Source organism: Oryzias latipes, chromosome 21, assembly GCF_053564925.1.
Source record: "Oryzias latipes strain Hd-rR chromosome 21, Olatipes_Hd-rR_3.1".
Lineage (NCBI taxonomy): Eukaryota > Metazoa > Chordata > Actinopteri > Beloniformes > Adrianichthyidae > Oryzias > Oryzias latipes.
In genome coordinates this window covers 32799833-32816483 of record NC_136257.1, presented here as the reverse complement: position 1 = coordinate 32816483, position 16651 = coordinate 32799833, and the positions used below count along the sequence as shown (strand labels likewise).

Here is a 16651-nt window from a genome sequence, read left to right as displayed (position 1 = left end):
ACACGCTGCAGTGAGTGACGGGAAGCGGGTTTTACGTTTTTACAATCCCTGCGCGATTCACCTGCTGCCTGTCCCCACAACCCCTCACCCCCACCCTCTGCTTTCTTCCTCACACATCCCGTCCCCGCATCTGCGCGCTCTTTCTCAGAGACGGGAGCGCGCAGTTTTAGGCACGTCAATTCACAGGTTTCCGGGTGGTACAAACTCTGTGAAATAATAGATAATAGTAACTGATAGCGCTGGCGCAGATTTCTCTCTCTAAGCACTGCTACTACTGCGCGCCTCTGGCATTGCGCCCGAGAAGGACTGGTCTAATGAAAAAAAAATTACTATAATTAAAGATTTGTCTGCGAGCCACATGTGACCATCAAAAGAGCCATATATGGCTCGCGAGCCATGGGTTCCCGACCCCTGATTTAACCGATGAAGCATGTTTTTGGACAGTGGGAGGAAGCCGGAGTCCCCAGAGAAAATCCACAGGGAGAACATGCAAACTCCACATAGAAAGGTCCCCCATTGGGGTTCTGGTTCAGGTCCCGCATTGGTGTTCTGGTTCAGGTCCCCCATTGGTGTTCTGGTTCAGGTCCCCCATTGGTGTTCTGGTTCAGGTCCCCCACTGGTGTTCTGGTTCAGGTCCCCCATTGATGTTCTGGTTCAGGTCCCCCATTGGTGTTCTGGTTCAGGTCCCCCACTGGTGTTCTGGTTCAGGTCCCCCATTGGGGTTCTGGTTCAGGTCCCCCAGCTGGGACTTGAACCGAGGGCCTTCTTGCTGTGAGACAAGAGCGCCAACCACTGTAAAATGTAAAAGCAATCACTTATTTTCAATGAAATCAAACCCTACTTGACTTTGGGACATAATCAGAATATTTAATGAATCTAATGTGAACTAAGTCTGTAATTTATGCATAAGTGCAAAAATCTTACGACATAATTACTTTCTTCTTACATTGACATGAATTCTTTCCCTGTTTTTTCTTTCTTTCTAAAAAATTTAAAAATATGCAGGGTTAAAATGTTTCACGTTAATTGTAGACGTTTCATTTCATTTAGCTTTTACTGCAAATTTCCAAACCAGCTCCAGTTGTCTCTCCAGTTTTGCCATCGTCTTTCTCAGCACTTTTCAAGCGTGTTCAAGCCTTCTCTTCTTCTACTAGGACATATGACAGATTTGTCTTGTTTTCTGTCGAAGCAAGGTTAAGTCTGGAAACCTGTTTTGGATTTCCTGCTCTGGCAGAGATTTATTTTCCCTTGATAATAGATTTATTTATTTAATTTTCATCTCCTGGTGACTCCGCTCTTGTGTCTTTCCTGCTGTACGCTGCACACTATGACACACGGAGATTAGCCTGAATGTTCTTCTTACATTATTCAGAGATTTAAAATTTCTACACTGAATAACAGTTATTTTTACTCACAAATCCATTTTTATGCAAAGGGCTCAATATGTTTGTGGCATCCCGCTTTGTTTGTGTTGATTATCAGTTTCACCTGTTGGAAACTTCATTTAAAGGATTGTTTACACAACGACACATGAAGCCTATTTAACATCTAGAATTGGAAAATACATCTGGGTTCACCTAAAGTACATGCTTTCCTAAACGTTTTTATATTATTACCATATATCCTTTTTTAACTGGAGGTAACTGAATAAAAGCCTGCAGATGTAGTATTCAAAATCTGTCAAGCAGTAATATAAAACATGCATTTAAATAAATGTATAAAATTTAAGTTTAATATTGTAATATTTCATGTTATACTCTGCACTTTTTCTCAGGTGTTTTACTGAAAATCCTTGATTCTTCTTTTAATCTGTATTGTCAGGAAGCCGCGTGGTTAAACCTAAAATAGTTTGAAATAATTCGCTCTATCATTTAATTAATGGAAACCATATTTACATGAGAAAAGTATTCAACCTATTGTTAAGGAAATATAAATAAGCAGCAAAAAAACTGCAAATCCGTCATGAAAACTAACTAACTCATGTTCCTTCTAATAAATTCCATTGACTCAATGGATTATGTGGCAATTCTAACTGGGACAGATTTTTTTTTTAATAAAAACAAAAACCAGGCTATTAAGATGTAATTTATTATCTTGCCTTCACATAGTAACAAAAGGGAACAAAAAGAAAAGCAAAATAAAATTGCATACAAAACAAAACAAATGATGAAAAAAAAATGTATAAGAATAGAATACCTGATACCGGATTTGCTTCTTCTAACATAATCCTAATGTGCTGCATTGTGTATTAGGATTCTTTTTATTTTTTAGCATTTTTTATTTTCATTTCTGTAACATAAATATTTTGTACATTGGACAGGCAATTATTAATATTTTAAAAATGTATTGGAAATTCCTCCACTTGTGCTTTTTTTTCTAAGACAAAATATTTAAAACAATATTTTTATAGCGGTAAATCTTGAAAATGTGTTTTTCTGGGGCACAAATTTTGTTTGCAGATCCAAAATGTAATTACAGGTATGGGGTTTTGAGTTTATTATGGTACAATTGTACTCCACACTACAGTTTCTATTTTTTACTGTGGTACAGTGTGCGCCAGGTTTTGCAAAATGATCTTGGATACAAATAAAGGATTCATTCTCATGGTTATTTTGTTTTAAACAAGGTACAAAACCCCCACACATGCACACACAGACACAGCACACACCCACATGATTGTGACAAATATGTTGTGTAGCGGAACAGAAAGGGAGTATCTAGCAAGGAATGGAACGCATTTGACCCACTTTTTACATGTTTCTGAACCTGTTCTAGAGCTGCTTCCTTTAGTTTTTTAAGGGCTAGGTTGTAGATCACGTGAAAAAAGCTGTTTTTACAGAATTCCAATTATCTGTTCTTTGTTTTTAATTATATATCTCGTATAAAACAAATGTTCTGTTAATAAATATGCTGTTATATGAAAATGGTAGCTGGTTTTTGGACCCTAGATGGTGAGACACTGAGCATGCTCCTGAGCTTCAGCCGGCCTGTTTCAGCTCTCTGATGGGCTTTAGTGCTTTGTACAGTGTGAAGTTGGCATGAGGGTCAGATGTAAGGTCTGTCAGTCTGTGGGCCTCATTCCTGCATGTGCCGACCCCAATTATCCATTTAACATCTAAATCATCATTCCATTTAGGTAGTGATGGCAGCTGTAGAGTCTGCAGTCATGTCTCTGGAAGGTTCGTGGTAGAGTGTCCACCCTGAGTTAAAATCCAGGCTGAGTCATACTGAAGACCTAATGCCTCCCTGTTTGACACTCAGCATTAAGGGGTTGGATTGGGGGGTTGAACCACCAAATGGTTCTTGTCTGCTGCTCACCACTCCCCCATGGGAGGGGTCAAATGCAGAGAACAAATTTCACGCATCTAGGTGCTTTACAACCAATGGGTCATTAGCTTAACTTACTGCTTAACGCTGCTGAAGCAGCCGCCATATTTAGAAATGTACAAGTTAAACTATGTTACTATGACAAAAACGGGTTTGTTTTTTTAGTACTATTTCAGGACATTTGGCAAACGTCTAAAAAACAAAAAAACAAGGCCTCAAATATACTATATAAAGACATGGCTTACTTAGGAATGTTTTTATTCAGAATTCAACAAATAGAAGAATGGATTAAGAAACCACACAGCAGCATGCAAGATCCCTATGTTCATGTTTCATTAGCGTTTACGAACACTGCAAAACCAAAATGCGTTAGTTAAAGACACCAATGATCTTTAGATCCAAGCATTGCCCAAGGTCTGTTTAATTCTGATTATGGCGTTTTTAGCCAAAATGACAAAACCTGTTGATTTCTACAACATAATTTCTGTTCTGGCTTTTCAACAACACAGTCACCAGTGTAGTAAGTTTAAGGGATGTCATCTGGACTTGGTTTTAAAGTTGGAAGACGTTTCACCTCTTATCCAAGAGGCTTTGTCAATTCTGAAATAGCTGGTCTAAGAGCTGGTATATATGCGCTCATTGGGGGAGGAGTCAGACCTGAAACTGGAGGTATTGTCCACTTAGCCTATGTGGTTTCGGGTCGTTAATAGTCCTTTGTCCTCAGCTGGGGGTTGGGGAGTCAGTGACTCCCTCTCCAAAATGGTCGTCTCTTTCAGCGGTTAACGACTCAGGTGGAACTGGTTTGGTTTGTTTAGGTTTCAAAACACTGCCGTAGATGGATGGAAGAATAAACCTGAGACCACCATTCTTATTAAGAGAAGGTTTATCCTTCTTGACAAAGATGGCTTCTTTCACTCCTCGCTCAAACCATCCTTTCTCTCTGGCTAGAATTTGGACTTCACTGTCCTTGAAAGAGTGGTTTGTGGCCTTCAGGTGGAGATGTACTGCAGACTCAGGTCCACTTGGGTTGGCTCTGCGATGTTGGTAAAGCCGCTTGTGTAGCGGTTGTTTGGTTTCTCCTATATACTGTTCATTGCAGTTCTCTTTGCAGTGGATAGAGTACACAACATTACTCTGTTTGTAGCTGGGAATTTTGTCCTTTGGATGAACCAGTTTCTGTCTGAGGGTATTGACTGGTTTGAGATGAACTGGGATGTTATGTTGTTTGAAAATCCTTTTAAGTTTTTCAGACAGGCCTGAGATATATGGAATTGAAATACTGTTCCGTTTCGGCTCTTGTTCCTTCTTGTCTTGTTTTCCTGTATGTTGGGATCTGGTGAATGCCCACTTGGGATATCCACAGGTTCGGAGGGCTCGGTGGATATGTTGCTCTTCCTTCTTCTTTCCGTCAGAGCTTGTGGGGACCTCCTGGGCTCTGTGTTGTAATGTCCTGATGACGCCTAGTTTGTGCTGTAAAGGGTGCTTTGAGTCAAATAACAGGTACTGATCTGTGTGAGTAGGCTTTCTGTACACTTCAACCTGGAGCTGTCTGTCCTCTCCAATGATCACAGCACAGTCTAGAAAGGCTAGGGTGTTGTCCTTTGTGTCTTCCCTGGTGAACTTGATGTTCTTGTCTACTGCGTTGATATGATCTGTGAAAGTCTCCACTTCCTGGCTTTTGATCTTGACCCAAGTGTCGTCCACATATCTGAACCAGTGGCTTGGAGTTGTACCTGGGAAGGAGTCCAGGGCTCTTCTCTCAACTTCTTCCATGTACAAGTTGGCCACAATGGGTGAGATTGGAGAGCCCATAGCACAGCCGTGTCTCTGCCTGTAGAAGTTTCCCCTGAATTGGAAATATGTGGAGTTGAGGCACACTTCCAGCAGTTCGCAGATGTGGTCTGGTGTCAGATTTGTTCTGTCTTGTAGCTGAGAATCCTGTAGTAATCTCTTCCTCACTGAAATCACTGCCTCTGTGGTGGGAATGCAGGTGAAGAGGGAAGTTACGTCGTAAGACACCATCGTCTCGTCAGAATCCAGCTGAAGATGTTTGACTTTGTTTGCAAAATCTTGTGAATTCTTAACATGATGCTCTGTGTTGCCAACTAGAGGGGCCAAAATAGTAGCCAGGTGTTTAGCCATGTTGTAAGTTATTGAGTCAATGTTGCTGACAATGGGTCTCAGTGGTATTCCTTCCTTGTGGATTTTTGGGAGGCCATAAATGCATGGAGTGGTATTACCCGGGTACAGTCTGTAATAAAGAGGCTTGTCGATGACTTGATCTCTCTCCAGTCTTTGTAGGCAGTCTATAACCTTTTTCTTGTAGCCGCTGGTTGGGTCTCTTCTAAGAGCTTCATATGTGGTGGTGTCGCTGAGTAGGTTGGTAACTTCGGCTTCATAGTCCGCCGCATTCAGGATCACAGTGCATCTCCCTTTATCCGCTGGTAAAATGTTGATACTGTGGTCCTTCTCCAGGGCTGTCAAGGCCTTTCTTTCATCTGAGGAAAGATTGGAAGGTGGTGGTTTGGCGCTGGACAGTGCCGCCGAAATTTTGAGTCGTAATTCTTCAGCTTGAGATCCAGTCAGATTGTTCCCCTTTATGGCCGTTTCTGTAGCTGTGATGAGGTCTACCACGGGGATATGATTTGGTGTAACCGAGAAATTCAGCCCCTTGGATAATACCTCTTTCTCTGTTTGGGTCAGCTCACGGTCGGAAATATTCTTAATCCACCTCTCTCTATCAATCCCTGCCTTAGTGTGGTTTCCTCTATTCTCCCTGTTGAGGGGCTACTATTGTGGCCCCTCTAGTTGGCAACACAGAGCATCATGTTAAGAATTCACAAGATTTTGCAAACAAAGTCAAACATCTTCAGCTGGATTCTGACGAGACGATGGTGTCTTACGACGTAACTTCCCTCTTCACCTGCATTCCCACCACAGAGGCAGTGATTTCAGTGAGGAAGAGATTACTACAGGATTCTCAGCTACAAGACAGAACATATCTGACACCAGACCACATCTGCGAACTGCTGGAAGTGTGCCTCAACTCCACATATTTCCAATTCAGGGGAAACTTCTACAGGCAGAGACACGGCTGTGCTATGGGCTCTCCAATCTCACCCATTGTGGCCAACTTGTACATGGAAGAAGTTGAGAGAAGAGCCCTGGACTCCTTCCCAGGTACAACTCCAAGCCACTGGTTCAGATATGTGGACGACACTTGGGTCAAGATCAAAAGCCAGGAAGTGGAGACTTTCACAGATCATATCAACGCAGTAGACAAGAGCATCAAGTTCACCAGGGAAGACACAAAGGACAACACCCTAGCCTTTCTAGACTGTGCTGTGATCATTGGAGAGGACAGACAGCTCCAGGTTGAAGTGTACAGAAAGCCTACTCACACAGATCAGTACATGTTATTTGACTCAAAGCACCCTTTACAGCACAAACTAGGCGTCATCAGGACATTACAACACAGAGCCCAGGAGGTCCCCACAAGCTCTGACGGAAAGAAGAAGGAAGAGCAACATATCCACCAAGCCCTCCGAACCTGTGGATATCCCAAGTGGGCATTCACCAGATCCCAACATACAGGAAAACAAGACAAGAAGGAACAAGAGCCGAAACGGAACAGTATTTCAATTCCATATATCTCAGGCCTGTCTGAAAAACTTAAAAGGATTTTCAAACAACATAACATCCCAGTTCATCTCAAACCAGTCAATACCCTCAGACAGAAACTGGTTCATCCAAAGGACAAAATTCCCAGCTACAAACAGAGTAATGTTGTGTACTCTATCCACTGCAAAGAGAACTGCAATGAACAGTATATAGGAGAAACCAAACAACCGCTACACAAGCGGCTTTACCAACATCGCAGAGCCAACCCAAGTGGACCTGAGTCTGCAGTACATCTCCACCTGAAGGCCACAAACCACTCTTTCAAGGACAGTGAAGTCCAAATTCTAGCCAGAGAGAAAGGATGGTTTGAGCGAGGAGTGAAAGAAGCCATCTTTGTCAAGAAGGATAAACCTTCTCTTAATAAGAATGGTGGTCTCAGGTTTATTCTTCCATCCATCTACGGCAGTGTTTTGAAACCTAAACAAACCAAACCAGTTCCACCTGAGTCGTTAACCGCTGAAAGAGACGACCATTTTGGAGAGGGAGTCACTGACTCCCCAACCCCCAGCTGAGGACAAAGGACTATTAACGACCCGAAACCACATAGGCTAAGTGGACAACACCTCCAGTTTCAGGTCTAACTCCTCCCCCAATGAGCGCATATATACCAGCTCTTAGACCAGCTATTTCAGAATTGACAAAGCCTCTTGGATAAGAGGTGAAACGTCTTCCAACTTTAAAACCAAGTCCAGATGACATCCCTTAAACCTACTACAATGGAACCAACCTGGATGAATGAGAGTCTTCATAGACAGTCACCAGTGGTCATTCTTTGGGCTCTGCTCTTTAAATTGCTGATGTACAGTTTTCTCATCTTTAAGGATCTCCTTGGAAAGTCTATAAAATCTCTTCCCAGTTGTTGTTTCCTCCCCCTTTAGCAGTTATTGCCAATACAACGATCTGGCAGTGTTGAACTTGATAGGAAATAGGATTAAATGTTATTAACTTAACTTAATATCATCTTTGATATAAATTCTGTCTTAGAATGGGAGGAGGTCCAAAAGTAGATGCTCTACAGTAAATTGTTTAAGGATATTTTGGTTATCTAATTTCTTGTGCAACTTCAGGTTGATTGCTCAAGTATTTTGTTTTATTTTTACTTCCAAAATCTGTTGTTCCTAGCTTTAAAAAAGGCAAATGATGACCCCCGTTTTTTTTATTCAAGTTGCAGCTTCTATTTAGATTGTGTCTCAAAATTAGAACAAAAAAAAGAAATGTTGTTCTTTTTTTTGACTTTATTAATCAGTCAGTTTCATAATTGATAAAGCTTCATATCCCTGCTGTACCTTTAATTGCAATTACCCTAGTGGCGGTTCAAACACTATTTTCTAAATGCAAATTAGAAAGCAAGAACATGTCTGCATCCATTGATAATTTAAAGTGGAAATCAAGTCTGTGCAAATGTGGAAACCCTCATGATTATTCAGTATTGTCAAAGAAAGCAAGATGTGTGCACAGTTCTGGAATACAACACACACACACACACACAGACATATACAGTATATATATATATATATATAGACAGCAGATGCTGAAGTCTTTTAAACTGCTACTGTTGACATAGAATGAGGTTCCAAGGATTATAGACGCAATGGAGAGTCAAAGGCAATCAAAAGCGTTGACTAAATGGTTCTGAATGAAGGAATTTAACGGCTGCGTGTCACAACATGTCATCAACAGAAGTGCTCAATCCATTTCATCTCATTGTTCAAATTGGTCTGATCATTTGATGATTGGATATGAACAATTGAAAGCATGATATAATGCTATATTTCTCATACTGATGACACTTTACCCCAGAATTTTGAGTCTGTTTTTTTTTAACCATGACCTGCTCAGACATGTCTGATGCAATGCGTGGGCAATATTACCGTTTAGGCCAAGCGTGCAGAACAGTAACAATGTCATGAAGTTATGCACTTTATAATACGTAGGTGGACATAATCTACACATGCAGCACATCTCACTTTATGATGTTGCTGTGGTGTCTGACAATAAATGATATGTTTTTGTATGTTTTCTGTCTATTTTCCCAAATAAAATATTTCCTACCAACACTGAAAACTTCAGGCGCTTCGGACTTTCAAGTTGTGATGCATTAAAGAGCAAAATAAAACGACACAACCCTTGTCTATCTATTATCTTTGTGTGTGAAACATTCAAACGTCATATTAGGCAGAGCGAGCAGCCTCTGACACGTGAGATCAACTGTCTCAGTAAATGTTTACGTCGAGGAAGACTTCTGGTTTTGTCTGTAAAAAGCAGCTTTATTTTTCTTTGAAGTCCAAGCCTCTTCTTCGGTACCTTCATTGACTCTTTTCTCCCAGAAAACTTTCCATAGACGTTTTATTGTTGGGTTTTCATCACCTTGTAACCACTGAGCAACTAACTTTGCGATCCGAGCAGCTGCTAAAAGTCACATGACGTGTCAAGGCAGTCAAATGAGGTGAACATAATCCGGTAGTTTTGCAAAATATAACAGAAAATAACAAAACAGAAATAATCAAAGTTAATTTATGCTTTTTTTTCTGTCTGCAGCCTGGGTGTTAGGGACCACTGATGTCAAGGCTAAAATCCATGTTTGCAGCTTTTTAGATTACCATATATCATCCAACAGTGGCCGGTCTCTAATAGACACCAGTCTCCAGGTCTAACTGCTGATCGTTACTTTAGACGCCGCTCTTTGAAGCGGAGATTTATGACGCTTCAAAGAGAGAAAGGAAAAATTAGCGGCCAGTGCTAACCAGAACATAATAAATGTTCTCATCATTTCAAAAAATCCTAAAATTTTTATCTGGTGGTGCTGTCTACATTCCCTGACCGAATCTCAGTGCAAAATGAACCCATTAGCCATCACCGTTCTGTCTGTGATGGAACAAACACCTGTCACTAATAAGCGACGACCCAGCTGTCACATTTTTGGAATAAAAGCCGGGGCAACTACATTTTTCATCCTGAAAAACCAACCGGTCAATAAAACTGCTATGTTTTAATGCATCACAACTTGAAAGTCGGAAGCGCCTGAAGTGGACACTGATGGGTTCATCAACGGGCTTCAGAGATCCTGCAAGCCACCAATCAATAAACAAAACATGAATAAATAGTAAATTAAACAAAAGAGCTTCAAAACTTTTGTAACATTATCGATAAACATTCAGCCCACCTGTTCAACTACGTTTAGTCTTTTTGTGTGCACAGTTTTAGCTCTGCTGCTAGTTCACGTGCTGCACTGTGTGCTCGATTCGACTCTTAAATTTACGAAGAAAAAGTCCTAAATTTACGTCTTTAAATCTTGTAACATTACTGTTATTTTTTATTTTTATTTTGGAAGCCCTAAAACCCTGTTGTATTTTAGAAACCGGATGATTAAAAATATGAAACGCAAACTTTGGCCCCGTTTGGATTAATGTGTGAAAATCTAAATGGTCCATGACCTGAAAAAGTTTAGACCCCATTTATATAAATCGAAACAAGAAAATGGACGATTGCCATTTGTTGTTCATATAAATGCAGAGAGTCAGATATAAACAATACAAATGACAATTTTTAAATAAAATTTCACTTCAATAAAACATAGATTCTTTCTTATTGTCATCAACATAGTGTGGACACATGCTCAGCTTTTTATGTGGACAGTAACAATAAAACCATTCTGATTCCCTGTTACTGTAATCTTTGGACTTTTTAATTACCGGAACATTTGCCTCTGGAAGCAACGCATTTTGTAGCATTTTAGTCTAAGGCTGAAGAGGGCTGCAGTCTTGGCATCAGCGGACTTCGTACTTTTCCAACTGCTATATTTCTTGTTTTTGGCTGCTGTGACAACCGAATTTCCCTCCGGGGATCAATAAAGTCCTATCTTATCTTATTTCTTATCTTAAAACGAAGGTCTCATTAAAGGTGATTTAAGCCAGTGTCTAGACTAGAGGAGAAATCAACCATGTACAGGTTAACACATTTCCAAATACTGAATTTGTGTTTTGCTTTTGTCATTAAATGTTGCATTCATGAACAAAATATTGCAGGTGTGTTGCAGAAAGTGCACCAAAAAATCCTTAGTAAAAGGTTTTCATCCATCAGCGACGATGTCTTTGTCTCTACTGTACCACCCCCCACCAAGATACATGCACTCACTTCTGCACACACAGCACACTACTGTAAGTGACGTTCCACTGGGATAATTAACATGACTAATGGCAGACAGCTGCAGAGCATGCAGCGCTGTCAGAGTGGGAGTATCAGACTGTTGTTTGCCCTGTCAGACCTGACATGTGTCTTAAAGGAATTCTCTTACTTTCAGTCCTAAATGCTGTTGCAATGCTTTATGCATCTTCACAGAACAGAAACACACCATCTGAATTATATAAGATTTTCATCAAGTAAAACATTCTTTTTATATATTTTTATTATTTTATTTCTAACTTGAGTTTTATTTTTTTCTCCTTACAGACTGTACGTCATGGCTTCCCTTACCAGCCCACAGCTTTGGCCTTTGACCCGGTGCAGAAGATCTTGGCCATCGGTTCGAGATCAGGCGGTGTACGAATGTATCCTTTACTCCACAGTTACTTTCTGCAGCTTCTGACCGGAACAAACGGTAAAACCGCTACCACACCACCCTTTCCATCACTCTGAAAACATGTTACCTGCACTTTGCCTCTGAAGATTACAGGATAAAATCAGGAAATTGTATGCTTTAAATGAATCAGCATCCTGGGAAAGTCCAAAGTCAGTATTTAGACTCAAATTTACAAAATACTAGAATATAAGGAAAACCTACAGCAACTTGAACGGAGTATGATTTTTAATACCCTCCAGGTAAAAAAATAAGTGTGATATGTACCCCAAAAAAATAATGTACTTTTACTCATTTCATATATATTTTTTTAGGATGTTCCCTTTTTATTTTTTTGGTTCTGATTTGCCTTTTATCATTCACCAGCTTAACTGCAATAATTTAACGTTTTGTTGTAAACTATAACATTTTCATTCATAAAAACCCACTATAAACGAACACAAAAATATTTTCTCACTCAAAAAAATAACAGCAATTAGCTGATTTGTCTAAAATATCTTTTTTTTAAGTATTTAAGGATTTAGTTCCAAGTGTTCTGTTCAATTAAGATATTTCAAAACTAAACCTTTTTCATTTTGTAATTTAAACATGATGAAAGACGGCCTTTTCCTCACAGGGGATGGGGACTATCCTGTTTCTAGAGAAGGGGTCTCCCTGCTCTCCTACTCCGCTCTTTCTAGCCTGTCATTTCACATTGCTCCGCTGTCATGTTGCAGGCTCAGAACTGTCCATCCACTGGCCCTTCCCCTGGCTCAAACACTTACAGGGGTGGGGGAAGATGTGCAACCGAGGTAGGATATTATGCCCTCATAAAAGCTCTGGCATCCATGTTTCCCTGTGGGGATCCTGCACCAAAAGGCAGAGGTTGTTATGGATGCCTAAGCATGTGTGTACAGACAGACAGACGGAGAGTATGTGTGTTGACGGAAACAAAAGCGAGGCTTGATTCTGCTTTGATTATTCACAGAAAGATTAAAAAAAAAAAAGGTTTTCAGTGGGTTGTCTTCATTGAGACATACAAACTCTGTACAAGCATCTGCTTTTTATTCTAATTTACTCCTTTTTCATCCACTGTTTAAGTCTTAGTCATATGTCATATATGGGGGGGTTGTGAGTTTTTGGGTTGTCTGGGTCCGTAGAGGGTCGTAGAGTGGATCGGCTGCGTCTTAAGGTGAACGCAGATGAGTCTTGGAATTCTCTTAAGGCTTGTCCGGCCATTGATGTGCGTGTGGTAAGTAAGTGTATTGTGAAGTATTCATAGGAATGATGGAAGTTAAACGTACTTATGCCATATGGGTGATGCTGTCGTACGCACACTCTAGACATTAGTGAGTGCTGGTTCCTTACTGATCATGGGTGAATGCGCGGAGTGTGCACGTGATATGTAAGTGCATATGACACAGTAGGATGTCCACACAAACTACACTCTGTCTAATTTCCTTATGAAAAATCCGTCCCACAAGCCTGCGTCTGGCCAACTTCACCCTAATGTGTTGTATAAGCGTTGACTACGACCTGTCGCCTGCAACATGCCTGTAAAAAAACAAACTGGGAATGAACATGTTTTCTCTATGAGTGGTTTATGATCTTATAATTTTCCGTTGGCCACCTGTGTGATTTGGCCATTTTTGCCCACAGTTAGCACCCGTAAGGGCAGTTGGGACAACCCCTGAGAAGTCAAGCGCATAAAAATGTCCATGCTGCACCCACCTTCCTCAGCTCACACTTGTCCTTTACTGCCTTTTATCTAAGATAATATCTGTTTTCCTTGTTTTTCTTCAGTTTATTCAATCCACCCTTCATCTGTCCTCCACAGCTCTTCTTAGCATCCCTCTTCTGCCTCCCAGGACTTTCAACAGTCACCTGTCATCTTCTTCTTTTTGTTCTTTCTTTTCTCATGTGCTCCTTCTTTCCCTTTATGGATTTTTTTTCTTTTTTAAGTCCTTTCTATGTCCGTGATGACTCACTCCAGAGTTTGGAGATGAAGATGCCCCTTCTTCATGACCATGAGGGACGGTTAAGGAGACTCTGTAGGAGGCAGAGGTTCAGGTTGTATTGACATGTTTGAAGGACCTCTTGAGAGAAAAAGACCCTTTTCAAATCTTTCCATTGGGTCCTTCTTTGTTGGATAGTCTTGCACTCTGCTGATCAGGCAATCACAGTAAAAGCACTTAAATGAATTTGACTGTCATCTGAATGACACAACTTTAAAAAGAAGAAGAGGAGGTTCTCATCTGAATTATTTTATATCTTCTTATTCTATAATTTGCTGCATTGGCTGCAGAGTCTTACTTACTGACACTTTTCTAAATTTGAGTTCTCCCAGCCACAGTGGATGAGAAACATTTTGCATTTTTTTTTGACAAACCAACAAATCACTGGTAATAATTGGTCTATATTCAATGTCTTTTTCATTTTTAATTTTTTTTCCTGAATGAAAAAAGTGACTATCCTTTTGTCAGCTAGCACAGTGGTGATGCTGTATAATGGAGGAAACAAGTTTGCATGTACAAGCCTCCATTCATAAATTATTCAGCTGGATGAGCAATTGTCACACAGATTTAGATATGTATATTTTATTTAAAATTTCTCATTAACTGGCTAAAATTATTTAAGTGCAAAGTTTTCTCTAAGTTGTGTTTAATAATCTGTCACAATGTCGATGTGAGACAACCCAATACTGTGTCCAACTTCCAGTGTGCAGGAGCTACTCATGCAATCCAACTTTGAAATTCTAAGAAAAAGTCAAAAGAAAACTTCAAGTTCTTGAATGAAGACTTCTTTAGCATCACCACACCAACAGGCAGGATGTCTGCATGCTTGAAAAGATTAAAAAAAAAAAAAACATGAAGAGGTTCAACTCCTGGAACTGATGTTTTCCAGAATTTAAAGTAGTACAATAAAAAATGCACACCTTACTGTAGCATGCTGTACTGCTCAGAGTCAATTCTGGTGGAGTCCTGGTGTAGCTATCTGTATTTTAACTGCAACAGGAAGACTTAAAGCCTTAGTCACAACTGCTCTGAGGGGTGAACAATGAACAATCAAACTCACAACCGTGATGTTTAAGTGTCTGCTGCTCCCCCCAAATGTGGCTACCACAAACGTCCATCCCATAGTCGGTTAGAACATTCAAGTCTGATTTTATTGCACAGATTTAAGGGGGTGCATTCAGGGGCCACGTGAAATTTCTGCACTCCTGCTGCATTCAGGTCTGCTGGTAGTTTCTAGTATTAGCTCACATTGACCTCAGCCAACAAAATCACACACTTACTTGTTGTTCAACATCATTGCAATTCTTTGCAATGACTAAGCTTACAGATTCAACACACAAAATAAAGGACAGAACGATTTTGCTCTCAAATACATAACTTAGATTATTTTTCCAGAGAAATCTAATTTTGCTGGTAGACTTTGGATGCTACCGGCCACCCCGGCTAGTAACCAAAAAGGTTCATTTAGAGCCCTGCTTGTATAACACATAAGGGCAGGTAAAGGTAGGTGAGACAAAGGTGTACAGATTTTTAATTTTCTGAAACTCCCCGAAACCTGCGCAAGGAGCTAGTTAGTGCTGTTCACGTGATAAGTGCGTGACCATTGCGCGCCTGCAACCTGACTTTTTAAAATTAGGATATTACAGAGTTAGGGGACTTGCATATCACATGCACACCCAGTAGTCGCACCTTATTAACGACTAGAGTGGAGAATAACGTCCCCGTATGACAGCATCACTGTTATGTCATAAGTAAGTGTAACTTGTATTATTCCTGCAAATACCTAACACATGCATGGCAATGGCATGTTCCATTTTCCTAATGTCCCTTAAGGTGGCCGCACAACCTTCAAGGGAACTGCAAGACACACCTACGCTCCCCTTAGGATGTGGCTGCTCCTCTCTACAATCTTCCACAAACCCAGACAACCAATAAACCCACAGTACCCATACAGGTCACCCCCCATACGTATGACGTGACAAAGGCGTTATCTGAGAACACACTTCAAAGTAAAAACCTTTACAGTGCCAGGTCTCTGGATCTATCCTGCCATCTATCCATTTTCTGATGAATCCCTTCCAGGGTCAGGGGTTGCTGGAGGCAACCCAGCCACTGTTGGGCAAGGGTAGGGTACACCATCAGCAGGTCGTCAGTCTGTCGCAAGACAACACAATCAAACATACACACAAACACATCCATGTCTAAGGGAAAATTTATAGTCCTGACTGAGATCGACATGAAAATACTTTCCTCCCTTTGAGAAACTGCTAGACTAATAGGGACTCACCCAGGATGGTCCACAATTGACACGCAAGGAAAAAGCTATATTCTGCTACTTCCCTTTCAGACAATTTGAGGATCATTTACCAATTTCTTTATGTTTAAAAGGTGGACTGCTTTTGAATGGCAATGGCAGTAAATAAACAGGTACAAAACTCCTATTAACTCAAGAGCCTTTTGCTGCTTTGGTGAATAGTGCATAGCAACAATGTCATGAGGGCTGGTGCAGTGGGTTGGCAACGACGCTCTCTGCAGTGGGCTCCCAAGACGCACCTCCCTCTGCCTGGGGCACGACTGCCATATTCGCTGAGATTCACTTTATTGAGAACAAATAGAAGAGAAACGGGGTTTGACCAGGGTGTGTAATAGATTGTGCTTTCGTTTGTTTTTGTCTGCATTTCTGTGGTTAAACCTGGGTGATTGCCTGCTGAGCATGCATCCATGTGAAATCAACCTTATTACGGTGAGATTCCCTCCGTACAAACGCGGACGCATGTGCACAGACGAGTGGCTGTGTTCTCTCTGTGACGGTTTGTGTCTCAGTGCGGTGAGAGTGAATGCAGTTTCAATAAAGGGGTCTCGTAATGGAATTGCCCAGAGTCTGATAGACAGTCACTTCTCATAACAGTCAGAGAGATCCGAGGACAAAGAACAAAAGTGAAGTAGATGAGGAGATAGAAATAGAAAAGAAGACACGAAAAGGGCGCTTGGCGATGTCAGAAGTGTGCTTGTATCCCTGAGATGGGCTGATACTGCAGCATCCGACTCTTTTGTGTATTTACTATCATCTGGA

At 40.8% G+C, this 16651-nt stretch overlaps 1 protein-coding gene across 19 annotated transcripts in view; it reads left to right on the top strand.

The window, feature by feature from the left end:
* The window catches only part of stxbp5l (syntaxin binding protein 5L), a 159353-nt gene that overhangs the window by 22949 nt on the left and 119753 nt on the right, over positions 1–16651 (top strand). For all 19 annotated transcript variants that reach the window (XM_023950983.2, XM_023950981.2, XM_023950979.2 and 16 more), the window contains exon 2: positions 11458–11555. In XM_023950983.2, the coding sequence (XP_023806751.1) occupies positions 11458–11555 (98 nt within the window). The remainder of the gene's footprint in view (positions 1–11457; positions 11556–16651) is intronic.